The 19,330-nt window shown below is 44.8% G+C and overlaps 3 protein-coding genes across 3 annotated transcripts; 1 reads left to right on the top strand and 2 right to left on the bottom strand.

Annotated features, from left to right (window-relative positions):
• Window positions 1-2,997: 2,997 nt before the first annotated feature.
• Window positions 2,998-7,685, top strand: AKIP1 (A-kinase interacting protein 1; the record flags this gene model as incomplete). The annotated part of the gene is made up of 5 exons (XM_081999967.1): window positions 2,998-3,111; window positions 3,628-3,705; window positions 6,173-6,286; window positions 6,599-6,649; window positions 7,542-7,685. The coding sequence occupies 5 exons, from the start codon at window positions 2,998-3,000 to the stop codon at window positions 7,683-7,685; spliced, it is 501 nt and encodes a 166-aa protein (XP_081856093.1).
• Window positions 7,686-9,154: 1,469 nt separating this feature from the next.
• LOC309405417 (uncharacterized protein C11orf16 homolog) lies at window positions 9,155-17,161 on the bottom strand (the record flags this gene model as incomplete). Its single annotated transcript, XM_082000187.1, has 7 exons — window positions 9,155-9,340; window positions 10,994-11,181; window positions 11,626-12,288; window positions 13,074-13,302; window positions 14,481-14,640; window positions 15,469-15,661; window positions 17,122-17,161. The coding sequence occupies 7 exons, from the start codon at window positions 17,159-17,161 to the stop codon at window positions 9,155-9,157; spliced, it is 1,659 nt and encodes a 552-aa protein (XP_081856313.1).
• Window positions 17,162-18,775: 1,614 nt separating this feature from the next.
• On the bottom strand, window positions 18,776-19,330 carry ASCL3 (achaete-scute family bHLH transcription factor 3; the record flags this gene model as incomplete). The annotated part of the gene is made up of 1 exon (XM_082000295.1): window positions 18,776-19,330. The coding sequence occupies one exon, from the start codon at window positions 19,328-19,330 to the stop codon at window positions 18,776-18,778; it is 555 nt and encodes a 184-aa protein (XP_081856421.1).

Genomic DNA, 19,330 nt, shown 5'->3' on the forward strand with positions numbered 1-19,330 from the left:
GCGAGCGACCCCCCCACGCGGCGCAGCTAGGGCCAGCGCCCCGGCGCGCCTGCCGCGCGCGCCTGCCGGCTGAACGGGCGGGAAGCCCGCGCGAGACGCCTGAGGTCGAGGCCCTGCAGACGAGGCAGGGTGCCAGCTGTCAGCCAGCACCGCGCCGAAGCCTGGACGCGGCACGTAAACATTTCACTGAATCACAGAATCACTGAGGTTGGAAAGGACCTTTAAGATCATCAAGTCCAACCATCAACCCAACACCACCGAGCCCACTAAACCATGTCCCAAAGTGCCATGTCTACACGTTTTTTTAATACTTCCAGAGATGGTGACTCCACCACCTCCCTGGGCAGCCGGGTCCAATGCTTGACCACTCTCTCCGTAAAGAAATTTTTCCTAATATCCAACCTAAACCTCCCCTGGTGCAACTTGAGGCCATTTCCTCTTGTCCTATCACTGGTTACTTGGGAGAAGAGGCCACCACACACCTCACCACAACCCCCTTTCAGGTAGTTGTAGAGAGCAATAAGGTCTCCCCTCAGCCTCCTCTTCTCCAGACTAAACAATGCCAGTTCCCTCAGCCGCTCCTCATAAGACTTGTTCTCCAAATCCCTCAACAGCTTCGTTGCCCTTCTCCGGACACGCTCCAGCACCTCAATGTCCTTCTTGCAGTGAGGGGCCCAAAACTCAACACAGTATTTGAGGTGCGGCCTCACCAGTGCCAAGAACAGGGGCATGATCACTTCCCTACAAGTCACTTTGCAATATATTAACCAAATGATAATTGGAACATAAGAAAAAGGAAGAGTGATGTGTGAATTCCATAACTGGAAATACAAATTCCATCACTGCATGTTGCTTGAACCTCAAGCACATACTTACTTTCCTTCCATGGACTAAAACGGAACCAAAACGATGCTCAGCATTAGGCAAATGCTTATGAGCTTTCCTGCACAAGGACATTTATCTCAGCCCAGAGCTGAGTACTCAGATTAAACTATTCTTGGCTTTTGCCACCTCATCAACAAAATAAGATATATTGCCCTGAGATATTCTGATCTGTCATCCCACGCAACAAGGAAATCTGGTGTCAGTGTCCAGCCTTTCACAAACCTCCATTATATTTCAAAAGAGTGACTGCACAGGAAGTAAGGGTAACTCTCATCTGGATTCTGATGTGAATGTGTTTCAAAGAAGAAGCTATTTCAGCTGTCAGCCTTCTTGGGACAGATGTATTTACTCAGCTGCAAAAGGAGTACTGTGTCACTGAACATCAAAAAATGGTGGGAGTTTAAATTTCAACACACAAAGAATAATTTACCTCCTGAACAACAAGCTACTGCTACAAGTACCTGGCAGAAATATAAAATTAATGCAATTTTCTTTCCCCGTTATCAAAGCAACATAGGAGGGTCTTTTCAAGAATATTTCACAAGTGCAGCAAGATAACAAAGCCATCGCCTCTCCAGGCGGCCAATGATAACAAAGAAGGATGCTCAAAGAAAGATGCGCAACTTCCAGTTAAGCAGGAAGCAGTCTATTCTGGCTGCTTCTCCAGCACATCAAACAAACATCTCAAACATGCTAGCATTGCTTTTATGAAATATTATTTTCTCCCGCATTTATGTTGCATTTAGTCCCCCAGACCTGAAGCAACATGGCAACTGCCTAAATTCTCTTTTGACAACAGGGGACTCAATCTAAAATTAAGTTGTAACTGAACACTGAATTGGGGCCTTCCATGTGTTTTAATGAACAAGCAGCCTGTGAAGGACTTGTTTATTACAGGAGCTGGCTGCTGCTCTGATTAAGCAACTGGAAGATGATAATAAAATGTAAACTAGGAGAGGGTTATTTTTCTTGCTTGCCAAACAGATTACAGCTAGCAAAGCTCCACAAGCAAGAACAAAGGACTTGAAAAATCAGGGCCTACTTGTTGACCTTGGCCATATGGCACTTAAAGAAAGTTTCTGTGCTTATTTTGCCCTTCCTACTGTCACCTCAGTGCAAGTGAGGTTAGCAAAGCCACCGAGTGCCTCTAACTTACATGCAGCCACAGTCACTTTCCCAGCCTGTTTGGTAGCTCCGAGTGGGGACTGCAGCCTCGCGCGCTGTGGGGCCAACAAAGGCCTCCTGCATACGCGCTGCCCCGCTGGAAAACACTCCTGGGCCAGAAGCAGCTTCCAGCGAGCAAATTTGCTTGTTTGGCAAATCTTGCTTGCAGTAGGCTAAAACACTTTGTGCTTGCTTTCTGCTAGCCAAAGCGAAAGGTCTTCGATGCAGTGATAGTTCGCAGGCGGTCTGAACTGGCGGCTCACCTGGCGCACTGCCCTCTTACCAATACCTGTTTCACTCAGCCAACCGTTACTAAGTACTGTAATTATTATTTTGTACCTCCTAATTAAAAATAAATAAATAAATAAAGGGAGTACCGCTTTCCAGTACAGAGACCATAGGGCGAAGCCCCCCGGGCACGCAGGCAGCGGCCCGGCGAGCCGCGCGTGCCTCCCGCCGAGCCGAGCCGAGCCGGGCCGGGCCGGGGCTCGGCACCCTCCAGCTTCCCTCGGCTCTCCCCCGCTGTCACCCGGCGGCGACAGCCGCGGAGCAACACCCGGGCGCCTCACAGACCAGCCGCCAACGGGAGCGGCGCTGCCGAGGGAAGCTCACGGAAAGCCTGTCCTGACGCCCCTCCCCGGCCAGGGGCGGTGGCTTTACCTCAGGACAGGGCGCGGGCGCGGACGTGGGGCCCTCCCCCGAGGTGGCAGCGTGAGGGGAAAACAAAGACCCCCGACCTCACCGCAGGACCGGGCGCCCCGCTGGATCTGCCCGGTGCCACTGGGCGGGAGGGGGGGGGCAGGGGCGGCACTCACCCACGGCCGGGGCGGGGCAGCGCAGCACCGGCGGGGCTGTGGCGCCCCCTAACGGCTGCGTGTGGCGTGGGCGGGGCGGAGCGGGTGGCGGCGCGTGCGCATTGTGACGGCGCGCGGCGGCGGCGGCGGCGGGATGGAGGGGGCGCGCGCGGGGCGGACGGCGGGGCTGGCGCGCGCCGTGCTGGAGCGGGCGCGGCGGCGGCGGCGGCGGCGGCGGCCGGCGGGACGGGTACCGCCCTCGGCCCCGGTCAGTGCTGCGGGCGGCGGTGGGGCGGGGGCGGCTGTGCCGGTAGAAGTGCAACAAAATAAATACGAAGCGCCGAGGAGCCGCGTCCCGACATGGTGGCAGGGATAGCTCGTGTGCTATAGAGGCCTAGCGTGTGTGCGTCTCTGCGTGGGGCTGAGCCGTATACACGTGCTTTAACGAGCTAGAGGCATTTTAAAATACATAGAACGGGTTCACACTTGGTTACTTCCCTCTCGGCATTTTAGCTAGTCAGAGCCAGCGTGCAGCGTTCGAGGCACTGACAAATAAATTGCCAGTGCCTTGCAGGGCGGCGGGACGAGGCAGTCGCTCCGCCCGGTCACCTCTTGGGCCTAGCAAGTGCCTCGGTGTTGCCTGGTGCGCGTTGCACTGAACCTAAGCACCCCGGAGACAGCCTCCGGCGCGAGCCAGTACTTTGCTTATTGGATCACCTGACACTTTCCACCTCTAAGCAAGGAGCACCACACTGTGAGTTACGAAAGGTGTCTTTAATTGCAGGAAGAAGATTCAGAACGTCTCAGTGCAGCGTTCGCTTCAATTGTGAACTTGATGAATCAAGCCACAAAGGAATGTGAGGTGAGGCTTTACCCCCCCAGACCTGTGCAAAGGGGAACGTTTATGATGGGCCTGGCAGAGGCCTGTTCGTACCACTTCTGCTAAAACTGCCAGAATTAGACTGCAGAGTAATTCTGCTCATTGCGTGGCAAGAGCTTAGCTTGGGAGCCTGTGATGCTAGCCTAGATTAACAAATTTGGGGCACTCGCTGTCTGGTAGTAGGTGACATGCTGCAGCTTCACTGGTGTTACCCATAGAGAGTACCAGGAGACCTGTACAGATTTTAGCAGACAGTTTCTCCACTACTTTGTGGAAAAGCAATCTGGTTAGAGAGGCAGAAACATCAGATGATGTTACAAATTACAGGGTGGCAGCCACTGTCAAGTGTCACAATGTACAGAGTTGTTTCCAGTGCTGCGAGGACCTCTGCACCTCTGTTGTGGAGACGCTTTACAACAGAATAACCCTTTGTTTTCATCATGCCAACATGAACTAGTCATGCTGGTTGATACAGTCAGTGTGTTCTGGTTGGCAGAAGTAATCTCGAGCAAAGGGATTGCTTTGTGGCATGTATTCAATCTGCATTCAGAGTTAACCTCCCCATTTTACATCCATAATGTCTGAATCTTGCATGTCTTGCACCGTTTAAGCAAACGTCATTTGAGATGTCGCTACTGGATTATGGGCTCGGTTCTAAGCAGCACCATATCTTTATTTGTGATAGGTAGAAATTCAGGTTTGCGTACAGATGTACAGCTCCCCTGCTTTCATGTTGGCACATACTCGCTGTGAAACTGCAGTGTCACAGCTGCGCTCGCACTCTGGCTGCCGGGTGTCATTGCTCTTCTGGGCAGATGGACCGGGAGCCCACCGGGAGCCCGCTCTGCCAGCCCGTCCTTGCGAAGAGAGCCCTGCAGCCCGACTGCTGCATTAAAGTCTCTGAAAACTCCATCACAGTTTGCATCATCTCTGCCCTTCGGGGTCTGTTATTATCATGCAGCATGGAGTTCGTTGTCTGCAGAGTTAATAACAGAGGCTAAGTCTTCAATTAAATTACAGAAAACAGTAGTTCAACACACACCAGATTATTATCGCCTAAGCAACTCCTTTATTATTCCAAAGCACTCCATGCAAAGTAACCAGTTAATCCTAAAACAACTCAGGCAGAATAGATTTTTACACAAGGTGAAACAAAAATATAACAATGTATAGAGACTCATCCTATGTCCTGTTAGGAGGCTATAATAGAGCAGAACAAGCAGTGGATGACTTCCACATTTATGCATTGGCCAAGACACTACTATTTCAGTTACTGGGTGGGGAGGGGAATTCTCAGACCCACAAGTTCGTGGATAAAGTTTACAAAATTAAGATCTATAGCCAAACATAACCATTTAGGCACTTGAATGGCACTGAGTGCAAATGATTAAAATTATATGATTTAAAATGAGTTGTTTAGAGTTATTTAGAGACTAAAGTTTACCCACATTTCTTACCAAACGTTTGATTTCATTTCTTCTGTGACATCATGTAAAAGAATCCAGCTCACCTCCTATGATACAGAGATGCTCTGTGAAGTGTTATGCAAAAGATCAGAGTATTCAATGTATTTTGGGACATAGCTCCACAGTAAACCTCAATACAAGCAGCCAAATCTGTTGATGTGTGCATAACCTCAAGGAATAACGCACAGCAGAAGATTTGGAAATAAGAACTGCTGTTGGCCTCATGTTTGCTATGGTTAGTTTTGACAGTCAGACACAAGGAAAATACAAGTAAAATAAAATAGGTATTTTGAAACTTTTTGGTCCCTGTGATCAAAAAGTCAACTCTGGGAGGAATTCTGTGGTGACAGCAGATGGCAGCAGAGCTGTACTCAAATACTTAATTTGCAGTGGGGAAAGATTCAAGTGCCTTTATTATGAAGCCAGAAAAGGGCTGGTGTGGAGTTAAATGCAATTTTCAAAACCAACATGCTACTGGTACCAGCCTTGAAGACACCTTAGCTTCTTCACCAACTCATTTTTCAGTATTAACATGTTCTGCTTTTAGAGCAGTGCTCCTGCAGGTGCCCTGCAGAACCAGGCTTCACTGGTTAGGCTGCAAAGGACTTAGCTTGCATATACATCCTATTAAGGGCCCATAAACTATGCCTTCTTCCACCAGAGCTTTTCTTGAAGGGCCTGATCAGGTAGATGTTTCCAGAGCATTCCTTCTAATACTTTCACTAACTCAGTTCTGACGTGTCAGAGAGTCCCTGTGTATGGAACACAAGCATCTAAAATCAGGGCTGACAGTCTTGTACCAGAAGGCAGATGTCCTGTGGATATCCAGGCATTGTTTTCATCCTCACATGAGAACAAACCAGCCAATTAATACAGAAGGTCAGTAGCTGTGCAGTTCCACTTTTAATTGTAAATCTGCGGTAACTATGAGCGTGGCTTTGATGCTTCTCCACATAATAGTCTCTGTTTCTATTGTTGTCCAGAAGTACTATAGCTTCATGGCAGCCTGTAGATGCAAAGAGCATGAAATCAAACACATCTGCAGATATCATGGCAGGCAAGCAGGAGAAAGAGAGCTGGCGGCCTCCGAAGAAGAGGTAAGTAGGTAGCTTTGGTTTTGATTAAAGGTTATTGCTTCCCCCCTACAGGACAATTGTTATTCATCTAGTGTCTGTGACGCTTACAGTAAACTTATGTGGTTTGACATCCCATGGGCATATGAATACCTGGACTGATCCAAGCCTTCTCTCAGCAGGGGGAGGCAGAGTAACTTCTGGTGGCACCACTCAGTGTCATATCAGTTCTTTTGTGGAGGGGAAGATTTCACAGACACAAAGCATCCCCTCTCTCAGGGGCTGAATCTGCCTTTTGTGTTGTATCATCAGAAAACAGTATCTTTTTCTTTCCAGAGGATTGAAGCCTCTGTCGCACCCCGTCAAGCTCAAACTTGCCAGCAACGCGTAAGTTTATGGAATGCTTTGTTTTTAAATTGAGGTACAGCGCTTCTTTATTATTTTGCATCAAACTGGTTAAAATTTGTGATCAAGTGTGAAGACTTTGTGATGGCACAGAAGATTAACCAGTGGTCTGTTCACAGTCCTAATATACATATAGGTGGGCAGTAGAATGAGCATACAGAGACTAGCACAGTTAACCAGATTGTGGCATTCTGGCACATAACCAGTTAAGAGTCTACTTTATATTTTGGACTGGTACAGAATGTCAAACACTGATTCATCTTCAGGCTCTTGTGATTTGCATCAGCAGCAATAACCCAGCAGTCCTCCAGTCTCACCTCATTTGTGCTCCTGACACAGGCACTGTGCCGAGGAAAGGCATGCAGCAAGGCACGTGGCAGTTGCTTAGCCAGTTGTGCTTGGCCCTCATACACTTTCTCTGAAGACTCCTGTTCCTCAAGGAGAAGAAAACTTTTTTTTATTTTTCAAAGTCTAACACCTCACTGAATCAATTTTGGGAACTTCTAAGCCACAAAAGATGAGAAACATGGAATGCGTACCACAGTACAAATTAGTGGCAGCATCCTTGTTGTATGGATGTTTTCCAGGTTTATGTTCAAAACAGTTCTGGTTGGCAACTTCCAGTTTTGTGAGGTAGAGATTACAGCATGTTGATTATTTCCATTGATTGAAACATTAGAACATTAGATGAAATACTTTGCATATGCCTCTTGCTAATTTTTGTATTGACAGAAACATTTTACAGTTTTGTCCATGCTGCCTGTATATTTTGAAAAATCTTAGTATGTTTTTTTACCCAAATTCAAAATTTTTATTTTTGTGAGAAGTCTAAGATGGCTAAACAGTAATGAAACTTTTTTTTCCCCCCCTAAAGACCAGACATGCTTCTGAAGACATCTACATTGAAGTTTCTCCTGGCACCTATTCTGTCACAGCAACCTCAGAGGACATGGTGCAACAAACCCACGTGGTGGATGTCAACGCTGGACAAACTGTTGATTTAACTTTTGTTCTATGATGTTTGTTGTTTCTTGGCAACCACAGGAATAAAATATGAGGCTGTTTTAATGCATGTAATGAACTATGTATATCTTTTTCTTGTTAGCACTTTAATAATACCCTCCTTTTTGGGACTCCATTTTTATGGCCTGTACATTTGTTTTCTACTTAATGCAATTATATGCAGCCCACTTTGTACACTGATTTTATAAATATTTGTACATTGTGTGCCTTAAATCCAATTATGTGACTGTGTAATTCCATGTTCTTATGCTTTAAACAATTAAAGATACAATCAATGGAATAAAATACACAATTTAGTCTTTGTGGTGACAGCTGCTTTTATATTATCCTCAGACAGAACATCCTGGTCACATCCTTGACCACAGAGTGCATGTGGTATGAATATGGATGTATATTAGCTTCTGTGGGCTGGCACTGATTTTAGAGCAGCTTGGCTCACAATGCATCTCTCCTATCTGTACTTTTATTATCCTGCTAAAGAAATAAAAGTGCATTTCATTTGCATTATCTAGGACCCTAACTCAGGAAAGTACTTGAATGTGTGTCCAATGTTCAGTATAGGCACATAAACTATTGACCCTTCAAGTCCTGTCTCTTTGCAGGCTCTTACCTAGGTTAAACACCAGTTAGCTGCCTTTTTCAATAGGCAGTAGCATACCCTGAATTTTCTCCCTATTTTCTGCAGGGGAGAAGTGCTGGTGCTGCTGAGTAACTGCACACTGCAGCTTATGGCCATGTTCATACGCTTTAAACCATGAGCAGTCCCACTAACGAGACTCCCCGGATGCTTAACTCTCCTGAAGGATCAGATTTCATGGTTAGTGTTAGTGACATGACCTATATATATCTGTAATCTTTTTGTAGCTGATGGTATTAAGGTTTCGGTTCATTTTCATGGGAATATAAAAAATTCCGTGGTTTGAATGCTGGATCTCTGAGCATTTTGTTCTTTGTATCTACAGTAGCAGGTCCTTTACCCTCCAGATACTTTTTCTTCTGCTTTAATCCTGAAAAAATATTTTCAGCTGTCAGCTTGTATTGTTTCTCCATTCCTTCGGGCTTTCTACAAAAATAAATCGTTATGCTGAATTCCTCTGGCTGACTACAGAGAACTGTAGACAAATTGGAGCTTCATTAGACACTTGCTCCGCATCTTTTTAGGCTTTTAGTAGTCATACTAGTTTACCTAGTCTTTCCATAATTGTAAAGTCGAGTCCAAATAATTAGGAATTTAATATAACACCTTGGAGTAAAGCATGAGGATGCTGAAATTCAACGTGGGTGGACATAGAGTTTCTCAGTTATTAAAATTATACAATTATCCATAAAGATATTCTACAGACACAGTACCTAAATCAGAACTTGATTTGCTTAATAAATGTAACACTGTTCTATTATAAGCAGTTTACCTGAAATTTCAGCTCCTAAATTTCATCAATTGTGCATTTATTGAATTCTTGTCGATCATGTCTGTCTTTGCTTTGTTGCAAGTGAGCTCGTTGCTGTTTTTTCTGTCGGTCCTCTTCTGACATGGTCTGTATCGTGAAGTTTGTCATCTCCTATGCAAGTCACTTTACGTTTATCATCCGACTCTGTTTTCTTTCCTGCTGTTTTATATCTTTGCTTTTCTGATGCTGCAAAACCTTCTTCCTGGAGGACAGAAAACAGATCACTTTAAAGTCTAGCCTAAAAAAACCATCAGTGTTTTTGTAACTGCTGCTTTCCTGGCTATAAGATAGGTACCTTTGCCTCACGTAGCTTTAATAATCATTTCATTCCTGTGCTAGTACAAACTTTACTGCTGAAACAAAGCAGCATACAATAAGACCACAGTATTTTCAGAAGCTGTTAGGCTTTGACCAAACTTTGCTCATTTAGAAGTTAGGAGGATTTTTGGTGACTACAGTGGGAGAACATTAGCCCCACAGAGAGCACCTCTGGGAAGCCTGCTCTCCTGCTTCACTTGGTTGGTGCAAGTTACTTCTGATGCAGACTGTATTATACGATAAAACTGCTTCAGCTATCTCAAGGAGTAGCAAAGTATATTCTGGATTTAAAAGCACCAGGGGCTATTTTACAAAAATAGAAGTATGCCATTATACTCTCTATTACCACATTGCATCCACTGCTGTGATTCATGCTGCCAGTTTGGGGCTAGAATGAAGCCACTCTGTTGTTTTTTTAGTTTTACCAAAATGGAAAGCGTGTCACTTCAGTGCACAGCTGTGACACTTGCTAACACAGAGTATGTCTGCCTGCAGCTCCATATTGGCCTAAGAATTCCTAGGAAATCAATTACAAAGGTGTGTAATTATGATTATTTAAATAATGAAGTAGGAACCATACAGTTAGTAAGTTGATAGGCATCTGCTTAAAATTAATGCATATAATTGTGAGGATACAAGATATATTCCAATATATTCTCTGTTCACTAAGACATGTCACTAACAAATTAATCTTCTCCTAAAGAGAATCATGCAGGTTTAGCACATTCCAAGATTTATTCTGCAGTCAGCTCACAGTAGCAAGAGTATGAAGGTACAGAAGATCTAGTATTCGATTTCTGATTACAATTTATTCATTGTACCCCTGGTGCTCTTGTGCAGAGCACTGTTTCTGTTCATGCTGTCCTTCTCTTTCATCTTCCCCTTCTTCCTGCAAGCTTTTTTCTTCCTCTTTCCTGTGCTTTCTTTCTTTGGCATTCACGTTCTGATTTTTTAAAAGTTTTTCTAAAGCAGGAGGGGACCATGTCCAGCAGAAACCAAGCCTAAAACTCAGGGTGTTATCTTTGTTCTGAGGATAGTCAGTACACTGTTCACTAAAAATGCCTGCTTTTATCTTTCAGAGATACAGATCGTGACTATCAGAGCGGGACTGGCAGAGCCCAGCACTGTTCCAGATTGAATCTTTTCTTGTGATTTATTGCTGCTGACAGACACAGCTGTCCATTTCCAGGGCCACTCGTTTAGGACCCTACTTCCATAGGAATTCACTGGGTTGATGTCAATAGGCATTTGGCAGGTTTCTGAATTGAAACCTGCGTTGTTGAATGCTCACACAGTTACCAGCATAATCTCTTCCATTTTACCTAGTAGCTTCAGCCCTTCCTTAGGGTTTTGTGTGTTGTTTTGTTTTGATTAGTGAAGAAGCTCCCTCCCTATCACAAAACTGGTAGATGGCTTGAGCAGGCAGTTAAGTTAGGAACGATGTATTTTTCTAGCCAACCACCAGACCGTTAACAGGAATATTTCTTCCATTCAAACAAACCGTGTGCTTAGTGCTTATTAATACAGATGACCGTACCCCCGATGATGGCTTACAATCTTGGTCTGTTAGGATTTCTTTCACTGTGAGTTGACCTCTGGGAGGCTGCCCAGTGGTTTCAAACATTGCGCTCCGATTCGTCGGGCCAACGTGGGACATGTCCACAACGGAGATGGCTTTGGATTCCAGCTTGCCCTTTGTATGTGTGCTGCTGTGACTGCAGAGTCCTGGGGAAGAGTAAAAATTGTATCTAAGCCTTATGAAGAGTGAAACCAAAACTGAAACGGAGAAACATTCATTTCAGAAGAGAGGAAAATGCACTTTAAGCCTGAAAGGAATTCTTCCAGGTGATTTTTTCTGCCTGGACTAGCTGTGAAGGTTAATGAAGATGTTAGCATCACAAAAAGTACAGGAAAATGATGGGAAACAAACTCAAGAGAGGGATATCTATGCTCCCAAATTAAATTCATTGTTCTCGTAGTTTTCCATTGGATGAGTTACCAAAACAAGAGCTAGCATGCAAGATGAGGCAGCAGAAATATCGTGGAGGAGGAAATATTGCATGAGAGGCTGTATCACACGCAAAGTGACTGCCCAGATGAAGGGGCCGAGAACGTGCTTCCTTATTTCCCTCTGACTGCTGCTTCCCTATGAGGATGATTAAAAGGTACCTGAATTACTGAGATGGGACTTGTAGTGGCTTCTTTTCCAGTATTTCCCCTCTGGACTTGCAGAATCCTTTAGCCTGGGCTTCTCAAGACAACCGCAGCCTGTGTTAACAGCACTGTCCACCACAGTACTTTTAGTGGGGAATGGCTCCAGATCCCACCCTGAATCAGAAGAAGGGGAAGATACTGTGGTAGCTGCTGGTTCTTCTTGTTTCGGACCTTCCAGTTTTAGAAGGCGTGGAGAGGGCTCGCTGCTGGACTCTGTCTCCTCATTTTCGCTCTGGGAGACCAGAAACCTGGATGGAAGAGGCCACCAGGCATCAGCATGGGGATGGCAGCAGCAGAGGCACCTTACATACGCTGACAAACAGCACATGCCATCATGGTGATAGTGGAAACATGGCCTGCAGGGTGAGCAGAGCAAGCAGTGCTTGGCAAGGCTATGTACAGCACAAACAGGAGTCAGGGCTGTTTTAGGACTGCAGGAAAAAATACAAGAGTTAGCGTCCAGACTTTCTCTGGCCTTCATCGTGCTGGTGAAGGGCATGCGGATCATCTCTACAACCCTTTCCCACAGGCTAGGAGGGATCCACAGAGCCACACCTCGCGGGAGTTTCACTTTCTTGTCATTCCAGAACTGCACTGTAATTTCTTCATCTTCTGCGGCTGTTGAGAGAAAAGGTAAGCAACCATAAGCAGCTGGCCTGCTTAGGCAGTGCACACATATGGACCAGGCATTGCAGCTTTATGCACTTTCTACTCCTGTCAAGCAGAAGGATCAGCTATCACCCCTCTCTGTAACACCTCACCACAATATCACGGCGGGTAGAGCGCGCAGCTAGGACACCGTCAGTGTGACAACAGGCCTGGCAGCATCTTTCCTCCCAAATTATCATCAGACGAACAAGAAAATGTTGGTTGAGTAACTTTGTTGTTACTGCCAAAGTTAGCAGTACTGCTTTGAGAATAGTATTTTGATAAGTCAGTGGAGAATGTCAGACATGGGAAAAATGAATGAGCTGTTGCAATCTCCTACACTTGGGTGATAAAATCACCCCCAGATGTACCATTCGGTACAAAGACGAACGTTAAAGCACAGATGGGTGCTTCCTGAGAGCTGCCTCACTTGGATCCCTCAGGAAAAGGCCACTGTCCTTCACATGGCAGGCACAGCCTTGTCCACGAAGACAGGAAATAGCACATCGGTGGACACGGAAGGTGACATTTTTATGGGTCACAATTTCCTTATGGTCAGAGCGGTGAGGTTACACACAGATATCCACCAGCAAGACCCATCAGCTCCTGCAAGCTTTAAGCTGTTGTTCAACAAGCTGAACTGCTGTCTGCGCGCAGTATTTATCTGGCAGTGGCACCGCAACAAGAGTTTATCCTGACAGTCTCACTCGTGTTCCCGAGCAAGGCGAGGAAGAAGGGCGCAGCACTTTTCTTACCTCGTAAGGGGTCCCTTGTCTCAATTCCTGTGAGGACAGTTCCTGGGCCGTACCTGGTCATATCTGTCTCCCAGGGTGCCAGCACTTTGTCTCCAGGGAGTAAGGAGTGCTTCATCCTGTTCACATATTCCAGGATGTCATCCTTTGATGTTTTTTGCACACACACTGGATGCCTTCCACGTGACACAAGTGGTTTGGCAAACTCTACCAGAAACATGCCTCTTTCGCTCTGTTACCAGGAAAAAAAATAATAGTTTCTCTGAAAAACAGTCTGTAATGTGTCAGGTCACGTAACCTTCACCAGATGGACATTCTGTGGCTAGCTGAAAACACTAAGCAAGCCTGAACAGTAACGAACTGCGGTGTTAGTCTGGCATCAAGACAGCCAGAAAAACCTCTGGGAGGCTCACCAGAGAGCAGGCTGAGTGAAGCACATGTATGGATTCACTGCCTCTAGGACCTGTATTTTCTTCCCCAAAAGAAAAAGCTACAGATAGAGTGCAGCTGGATTTCACAAACCATGCTGTGTGCACCAGGGAACAAGGGACACTAAAGCCATTCAGACCTGTTCTTCAGTCGTGCCCAAGTCCTTCCTCATTACATACAACGTTAACTCACCGCTTCTTGCGGGGGGTTGATGGGAATTTTTATTTTCGTTAAATTAAGGCCTGTCAAGAGGCTTTCCATCAACAATGAAAGTAGGCACTTCCCTGTTCTCAAGAAAGAATAGACTCTTTTTTCTGTTAAGTTTGAAGTGCTAACAAACTAATGAATTAAAGCTTTCACTAACATTTCTGAAAAGACCCTGAGCCATTGGTCTGTAGCTGACCCAAGCTGGAAGTGTGTACATAAAACACTAACGCTTTTCCCGTGCTGTTGATGGTTATGTGTCTACACATAACAGTAGCCAGCACACCGCTCACACCACCACTCAGGCTGTCTGAGCCTGGCTCAGTGCCCAGCACCAGCAGAAGCAGAGGACCTGCTCTTGCAAGGTGCACAACAACGCTGCTCTCACCAGGAACTAGGAATTCGGGGGGCACCCATCTTCTGCATGAGATGAGGATGCCCAAAACACGCCTGCTCATTCCTAGAAGTGAGGTCACTAAAGGGGGCTGAACAGAACAAGGATCTGATCGTGATCAGTTTATTGGTGCTCGAGGCCAAGCAAGAGGCTCACCTGGCATGCCAGGCAGCAGGAGGGGATGCCTGGAATCAGGCATGTTGAGAGCTTTATGAATTGACATTATCACAAGCATCAGCCGTCCTGGTGATCTGTTCTCCAATTCATGCACCAGCTGAAATCAAAACTGCTACCCAACACTCTGGTGGTGTGTGAGGACTGCTGGTGGACTGGACACCCTGTTACACACACCCATGACTTACCATACAGCGACCATCACTCACCTCTATCTCCTCTCTTACTGTAGCATGGTAATAAAATCCATCTCGTTCCCCTCTCACCAGCACAGAGACGTTGCTGTCTAAGCCCACTGATGTCCCCAATGCGCTCAGCCTCTTCCAAACTGGGCAAGGGGTGGGGAGGCAGTGACTAAGCCATTGGCACCTTGTAGAAAAGAAAATGGATCAACACTGAGAGAAGCACCTTCTGCAGGTCATGAAAAAAAAAATCTTGTAAGATTTAAGAACTGGATCATTTCACCTCATTTTGTAGCACTTCCACAGGCCAAGGCATGTGGGAAGATAACAGAAAACTTGCTTATGCTGGGACATCTCCTTGCTCTTGGGGAAAAAAACATCAGTGCCTTTTTTTACCCAGATTTCTTCCTTTTGGAACTTTGAGGAAGTGAGCCAGGAGTACACTGGATTCCTGGGCCAGGAGTATGCTGGAATCCTGGGCCAGCATTACCTGCACTAGCTCCTTTGCTGTTTACACAGCAAGCCAATGCAACCCTTAAGGCCAGGATAGAGAAAGGATCCCTCTCCAGCACAGAGCACAGCGTAGGTGTGCTCAAGAGCACTATAGCTGATGGTTTACATTGGGCATTCAGGCAACAGCAAAAAGTAAAAAGTAAACAGCGAAGCTGCTGGTTGATGACAGGTTCAAGTTCAAAACAGGAAAAATAATCCCTGTCACAAAGCATTAGAAACATTTCACAGAAGATGGCTGCTAACGCAAGATGCTTTTATTTATCCAAATAATAGTAAGGGAGTGTTTCTTTGATAGGAGGTTTACTCAGGCTTTGCTTTTCCTAATCTCCGGGGTAGCAAATCACTTTAGTTAATGCCATCTAAAAAACTGCCAGTGCAGGGGAGGGAAAAGCTCAAATTGTGTTCAAGCTTCTCATTTATTAATCTGACACATTCCAGTCTGTTTTATCCTATTAGATACCATGAAAAAGAACAAATCAGACTCAAAGAACTTGATTTTTACCTTTGGGGGGTGAGGGGCTCAGCAATCCAGGTGGGATGCAGTACAACAGAGCTCCTGCAGCAGGGGTTCACAGTAGGTATGACGCTGGAGCATGAGAACTTGTTCAGAGCTGGCGTCACACTGCAGTACCTGTGATCTGTAGCCGAATGAGCCATTCTTGCAAAAGCAGATACCCACAGGACTCCGTTGTGATCTGTTGATAGTTGAAAAAGACCGAAAAAGAGACAATGTACTGGCATTTTCCAACACAAACAAATGCTTTCCAGTGTACCTCAATAAATCAGTGGCTTTTCTTAATTGTTTATTTTTATTTAAAAAGAATGATTTCAGAATCTACAGACCGGCATTTGATCAGATGAATCCATATCACTGACTTCTGTGATCTTCAGTCACCCAAATCCCAGTCTGGTAGCGGGACGGAAACACCCAAGGAAACTAGAAATGCTGAGAAAATGCCCAGGAAAGCAAGAGCTTTCACCTCCCTCCAACTTTTGTTTCCCACTGTAACATGCAGCTCTCTTTTCTTATACCTACACTCTCCTTTAAAGCTTTCTTGTACACAGCCCCAGCCAAATCTTCCCCGTTGTACAAGCTGAGACAGAAACTACAGCTGAGGTTGACAAGCTGAGTAAACGTGACAATTTTTGAACCTGACATTAGATTACAGTTGCCTGTTACTTGTTTTATTTATAGTGATGTATTAAGAGGAAATATTTTGATCTTTCAGCTGTCCTGTCATGTTTTATAACAGTAGGATTATGGCTTGCCATGAGAAAGAACGAGTTTCTCAGATTTGACAAGTGATAACTATTCAGAGGCTGTCATGGTAAGATTGATGATGTGATGCTATCTCTGGTAATCTGACAAGATTTAGTAGACAAGCTTCCATGCCTTTTTTCTTCTTTTTTTCTTTTTATTACTTTTTTTTTTAATAATGCTTAGAAATGCTTAGCATGCTTAGGGTAAAATTTGCATGGAAACTCAACAACATATAAATTTTAAGTGCCTAATTTACAAATTAGGCACTTAAATTACAAAATAAGAGTTTAAGCTCTCCTGTTATGTTTAAATGTTATTTTGTCTCTTATCTAAGAGATATGATCTGGGAGTCCTTTCTATGAGGACTCCCAAATACACGTCATTTCAGAAAACTAGCACACCAAACCCAACAAGAAGAGTGGATTAACTGCTGCAAAACACGTCTTTAAGTCAGCAAATTAACACAGTATACTCACTTGTTTCACAGCTGTGCAAACTCCCCTATTACAAACCAAGCCAAGCCAGAATCAGCAATACTTTGAGAAGAAATGCAACTACCAATTCTATGTTAAAGCCCATTTTAAAGCTATTCAGCACTGTCACTGCTGAGAGCCAGGTCTGCTATTTCTGTGTAGCACAGGGCACTGACAAAGGCAACTGTGCAACACCTGGTGAGACTTATTTCCGTCCCCCGCGCCAAGTAACTCCAAGCACTTAGACACAGCCATGTTTCAAACTTACCAGCTATCGGTAACACTACATCTGGTCCATCTGGATTTAGTTCCAGCGCAGAAATCTTGCCCTTATGCCTGTTTGAGGCAGGAAGCCATTCGCTGCCAGTGTTTCCTAGTTGCTACGGAGCCGTTACTACAGGATGGGACGTCCTGACCTTACCGGTTAAAAACCGGTGGAAGGTGACTACAGAGAGGACCATTTTCTGCCACGCATTCGCCCAATTTTCAGCTCCCTGTTGATCTAGATACTGCACTGAAAAACTGCAGGGGCAGAGAAGGGATTATAAGAGGGCACAGTATCCTTTTTAGGCTTTTCACCTATAACTGCAGGGCAAAATAGCATCATATGAAGCAACGGCTGAGATTTAGGGAAAAAAAACAAATCTGTCATACCACCACAGGGTGTGACAAATAAATTTGTTTGCAATGTGGACACAAAGGTTGAAGCTGAGACAAGCCGAGATTAAATTGCTTTACAAACTTTCCCTTTTCAAAATTAAGGGGAAGGATTAATGAATTTACCCTTTTCCTGCAAAGCGCGTATGAAAAACATGCCAGAATACAATGCAGAAATCTACCTGTTAATCTCTGCTGTGATCCCTAACCTTCATTTTCTGCTTAACAAATGTTAACTTTCTTTTTTGGGAGGGTCGGACAGGAATACTTAATTGCATTTCATAGGCATTTTTCAATTCACTGCTATAAAAAGATAATAGAGGGGATGATTGCAATTAGGGACAAGGATACAGCACTTAGGAAGTCTGTAACCATTTTATGTACATTCTGCTGCACCTACATACTACCTGCTCTCATGCTGCCAGCAGAATTGTTGTTAATATTAACAATACAATTCCCTTACATACAGCAAACGTTAAGAACACTTTGCCGGTTACGAGCTAAACTCTCTTCACCATCTTCACATAAATCTGCTGTAAACCACTTAACTGAAACCATCAATAGTACAGAGGAGCCTACTGGGAAGTCAGGGAAGGCCACCCCAGACCTCAACCATTGTCAGTGAAAAGTCCCAAAAAATTCCTGTTGCAGTATTATCGTTTTTCCCCCAAGACCAAGACCTTGCTAACCCTCTTCATACTGTGTATTACATGAGCAGTCCTAGTAATTTTTAAGGGCACTGACAGAAGAATCCAATTTTCAAAAGAAATTAGGCTAAGTCAACAGTTTTTAATGGCAATAAAATATTCATTAATAAGAAAATGATGGAACAGCACTTGCAAGACATTATGTTCTTCCTATGTTTAGTAACTGTGCTTCAGAGAGCTGCTACCCTCCTCTTTTTATTTTCCCCCTTTTAAACGAACTTATCCTTTTTGTTGGCATCTAACAACATTCCTGGGAACCTTTAAAAAGACCTTTTAAGAGAAACACTGGCAATTAGACAAAAATCTTTTAAGAAAGCGCATGTGAGAGTAAACCAGTAACATTACAAAAAAAAAGAGAGGAATCTCAGTCCCATCAGTGGAAAGATTTTATTTTAAAGCAGCAGGCTGTGATGATACATAACAGTTACTTCACACATACAGGTATTACATTTTTGGTTTGATGACAATTTTAGAAATGTTTTCAGATTTCCATGAATTAACTAACTTAGGCCATTCAGATGAGATTTCCCCAGTTGCCTTTTCTGTATCTAAGTGTAGTCACTGTCTGCAAAATTAAAACTCTTTTCTGTGGGCTGATACTGACACAGGCTTTGATCTGCTCCTAAGATGTGCCAGGAACGTGCACGTCATTAATAATATGGCAGCTACTAGGTTCCCAGACAGGATACCTTTTGCTTGATTTTGAATGGTTTAGATCGTCTTCAAAAACTGGTTTTGTTTGTTAACTGGTTTAGGTGCTTGGCTTGGCTCCATGACATTTTTTTCTGCCACCACAGAATCACTGTACAGAACAGACTGTAGGTAGCTAATGTATTTTATTGCAGCACGGAGCGTCTCTACTTTGCTGAGACGTTTTTCCAAGTATTCCTTAGGTAGGTGATGCCTCAGTTTAGCATAGCCTTCATTGACACATTTAACTCTCTGTCTTTCCCTCTCATTCCTCTTTCTGATGAAAGCTGGCCCATAGGAGTACTCACTTCTGCGGTAATTGGAATGGGGCATTTGGTAGGGAAAGCTACAGGGCTCACTGTAGAAGTTCTCCACGATGAGATGCTCAGACGTGAAAGGAAGGAACGACAAATCTTCAGAGCAAGTGACCTGGCTTGGTGTTTCTGGGTACACATGAAGCGTGACCACAGGGTCAGCACAGAAAGGCCTAGCCAATTGTATGTGCTGAGTCTCAGTACAGATGGACAACTTGTCCATGAGGTTACGGTAGCTTTTGCCGTCCATCAGGCTTTGCAT

This window comes from Phaethon aethereus, assembly GCF_964289735.1.
Source record: "Phaethon aethereus genome assembly, chromosome: 5".
Classification (NCBI taxonomy): Eukaryota; Metazoa; Chordata; class Aves; order Phaethontiformes; family Phaethontidae; genus Phaethon; species Phaethon aethereus.